Raw genomic sequence first — 1,874 nt, forward strand, 5'->3', positions numbered from 1 at the left:
TTTGTGTTAGCAAGGACTTTTTCATCAGAAAGATCTGTAAATGTTGCAGGACTAGAAGACAGAAAGGAACTGTGAGATTCCATTTTCATCTTACTTTCACCATATGCCTTCATGAAAATATAGGATAGGGTAGGTATAGATGTTTACTTCTAATATTTTAAAAAGAAATTCTATTAGAATGTTTTTTTCTGCATAAAGTAGACAACCATGAGAGAATAGGTTTTGATTTTTAATTATTTTCCACAATGTCCATTTTATTTGTACAATGGTAAATAAGAATTAAAGATCTGTACTCTTATCTGACTTTAAAGTAGGACCTTACAATCTAAATAATCAAGGCCATGTAAAACAAAAGCAGAATAATTTACTTTAGTTTATTCCTTCTTTGAACAAAAAATGAAAATGAGACTTTACCAAGCCATTTCCTTAAACATTTGGCAAGTCCTTTCAGGAACAGCACTGATAACTAAGTTCATTGCCAACCAGGGAGAAGGCATAGGCTTACCTTTGCGTTAAGCATCCTTAATGTTTTTTTGACACAAATAACAAGGAGTCAGTTTGGGACAACAAAGGTGTTTGGCTATCATAATAGCAACGAACATTGAACAAAACAAAGCTCATCGTGACATTTACAAAGATAAAGGCTCCTAGTTCCGAAGAGGCACAGGGCAGTATCAGTGTGGAGCATAGGTGAACAGAACTGGGGTTCCTGAAAGCCTGTACAGACAGAGCACCTGGGACGTTTCATCGTCTTCTTCCTCCCAGTCGGGCTGATAAGCAGTGTCCACGTTCCTTTGTCACACAGCCCATTGCTTGTGAGTCAGAAAACCTGCCATTTAGTCAGCACTCTGCATTTAAAAGTGTGACCGTGGGGTGCTGGGGTTTTATTTCTTCACGGATTCCAGATGTTTTCTCTCAAAGTGTCCCTTCATTATTTCTCTCCAATGCACTGTTTTGCCGTAGAATCTCACCCGGTGAAGAGATACATCAGCTATACTAAGTGTTTTGTAGATTTCTAGGTTTGTGGGTAAATGAGATTTAACTGCTTTCTCTTCTTTCCATAGCTGTAAAGATGAAGAATATGAGTATTTGAGCTGATCAAGAAAACTCTATCAATCAATTGTATAAAGGGTAAACAATCATTTTTGTAGATAATTACATGTTAGAACTCAGGGTTTAAATATCTAGATGTCTAGTTTTCAAGATGATAATAATAACCATGGGAATAACCAACCACATTTTGATTGGTTTTAAGGTCCACTCCATGAGGCACTGCTAAAAGAACTTGATACTAGATAGATGATGGGCCTGGGGGAAAACCTATTACTATTATTCTGATAAAGGAACATAGCAATAAAATGTATCCTAATTATATATCATTCTATCCAAGCGCAGAGCATTGTTCAACCCTCATCAGAGAGGTTTCCTCTTGCACTAGGTGGTAGTTAACAGAGAGATCCACAAGAGGACATTGTATGGGAGTCAGAGACTTTGGAGAACTCAGCCCTAGCTGAGGTGTCTTTATCAAACCCCTTCATTCCTGGCTCATGGAATGAAGCAGAAGAGGGGACAGAACGAGTCTAAGAGCCAGAGATGATAAGAAAACAGTGTCTTCTGGACACAATGGGACTGATGCCTGTAATAACAGGGTCTGCACACATTCAAACCAGAGGAAATTCTAGCTCCAAGAAGGGGAAGGGGACACAAAGTCCCACCTCTAACCAAGACCAATAAGCTCTTTGTCACTGATACTGGCTGGAAAGGGAAATTCAGTTTTCTCCAATTGTGTGTCAGGAGTATACTCCATGCCCATGCCCAGGCCAACACAAAACAGTCTTGGTTTTTGCTTATTTGTTTATTTTTTTGTCCTATGG

The 1,874-nt window shown here is 38.6% G+C and overlaps 1 protein-coding gene across 2 annotated transcripts in view; it reads right to left on the minus strand.

The window, feature by feature from the left end:
• Positions 1–216: 216 nt before the first annotated feature.
• Hepacam2 (HEPACAM family member 2) overlaps positions 217–1,874 on the minus strand; it is a 43,316-nt gene continuing 41,658 nt past the window's right edge. The window contains exon 10 of one of the 2 annotated variants that reach the window (XM_075953719.1): positions 217–1,064. In XM_075953719.1, coding sequence (XP_075809834.1) covers positions 1,039–1,064 — 26 coding nt within the window. In that variant the 3' untranslated portion in view covers positions 217–1,038. The remainder of the gene's footprint in view (positions 1,065–1,874) is intronic. The other variant, XM_075953718.1, reaches the window with a different exon arrangement.

This window comes from Microtus pennsylvanicus, chromosome 19 (assembly GCF_037038515.1).
Source record: "Microtus pennsylvanicus isolate mMicPen1 chromosome 19, mMicPen1.hap1, whole genome shotgun sequence".
Lineage (NCBI taxonomy): Eukaryota > Metazoa > Chordata > Mammalia > Rodentia > Cricetidae > Microtus > Microtus pennsylvanicus.